Source organism: Colobus angolensis, unplaced genomic scaffold (genome assembly GCF_000951035.1).
Source record: "Colobus angolensis palliatus isolate OR3802 unplaced genomic scaffold, Cang.pa_1.0 Scaffold54, whole genome shotgun sequence".
NCBI lineage: Eukaryota > Metazoa > Chordata > Mammalia > Primates > Cercopithecidae > Colobus > Colobus angolensis.
Genome location: NW_012118932.1, coordinates 1,819,549 through 1,821,146, shown reverse-complemented (window position 1 = coordinate 1,821,146; position 1,598 = coordinate 1,819,549). Strand labels below are relative to the sequence as shown.

The window sequence follows — 1,598 nt, the reverse complement described above, 5'->3', positions numbered from 1 at the left end:
AAATGGCCAGAAGTCTGACTCAAGTTTTTAATGACATTCATATTTTCAACAGAGTCAACTTTTCCTGATTTTCTATTTTATGTGTCTTCTCTCCTTTGTCATCTTTTTAAAAAAAGTATTACAATGTGGTAATTACCAATTTCTGTATTTATTTGCATAGGGAAATGAATAAGCGTCTAACAGAAGAACAAGCCAGAAAAACGTTTGAGAGAGCCATGAAACTGGAACAGGAGTTCACTGAACATTTCACAGGTTGGAACCACGTTGTAACAGCCCTCTTTAAGATAAAATTTTGCTCTGAAGCCATGTGAACTGACCCATGCAAGTGGATTTTGAACTATGCCTGCATCTACCAGTAGTAACTAGTACTGTCATTTTCAGAACAAACCCTTAAGATCAGTGGTTTTGTCCTGTGGGAAATTCATCTAGCCTAGGCAGTGGTGCTGGGGAATCTTTTTGGAAGACGGAGTTTTGCTCTGTCGCCCAAGCGGAGTGCAGTGTTGTGACTCGGCTCCCTGCAACCTCTGCCTCCCAGGCTCAAGTGATTCTCCTGCCTTAGCCTCCTGAGTAGCTGGGACTACAGGCATGCACCACCACACCTGGCTAATTTTGTATTTTTAGTAGAGATGGGGTTTCACCATGTTGGCCAGGCTCGTCTTGAATTCCTGACCTCAGGTGACCCACCTGCCTCAGCCTCCCAAAGTGCTGGGATTACAGGAGTGAGCCACCATGCCCCGCCAGGAATCTTGAGATTTAATGTTTCTTAGGTTATTGATTGGAACAGCAAAAACAGGAATAATTCGTACTTGACCAGGGAAAAAGAGATTTAGATTTCATTTATTCTATGAAACTCTGATTTTTCTCTTATCCTTTATAAATTTTGATCCATTTTCTCTAGCCATGTTGAGGTATAATTGACAAAATGTGTATATATTCAAGGCATATAATGTGACGTGATAAACGTATACATTGTAAATTGATTAACACAAATTAACATGTCTTTCACCACACAGTTACCATTTTGTGTGTGTAGGGAAGATGCTTAATACTCTTTATTAACAGTACTCACTATTGCTGTATATTAGATCCCCAGAATTGACTCATCTTATAACTGAAAGTTTGTACCCTTTCACCAACATCTCCCCATTTCTTCTACTCTGCAGTCCCTGGAAACCACTTCTGTGTTTCAATGAGTTACTTTTTTAGATTCCACGTAGAAATGAAATACAGTATTTGCTTTGCTGTGTCTGGCTTATTTCATGTAGCATCAGGTCCTCCACATTCAGTCATGTTGGTTGTTGCAGATGATAGGATTTTCATTTTTATGACCTAATAAAATATTCCATTGTTGTATATATACCATATATATACATACATACATATATAGATGTGTATATTTGTTGTTACTTGTTTTTATTGTTACTTAGTTTTTTCTCCTTTTTTTTGAGACGGAGTCTCACTCTGTCCCCCAGGCTGCAGTGCAGTGGCGCAATCTCAGCTCATTGCAAGCTCCGCCTCCCAGGTTCACGCCATTCTCCTGCCTCAGCCTCCCAAGTGACTGGGACTACAGGCGCCGCCACCACGCCCTGCTAATTTTT

The 1,598-nt window shown here is 40.2% G+C and overlaps 1 protein-coding gene across 8 annotated transcripts in view; it reads left to right on the top strand.

The window, feature by feature from the left end:
• The window catches only part of DLG1 (discs, large homolog 1 (Drosophila)), a 291,014-nt gene that overhangs the window by 276,150 nt on the left and 13,266 nt on the right, over positions 1-1,598 (top strand). For all 8 annotated transcript variants that reach the window (XM_011961193.1, XM_011961195.1, XM_011961194.1 and 5 more), the window contains one exon: positions 161-252. In XM_011961193.1, coding sequence (XP_011816583.1) covers positions 161-252 — 92 coding nt within the window. The remainder of the gene's footprint in view (positions 1-160; positions 253-1,598) is intronic.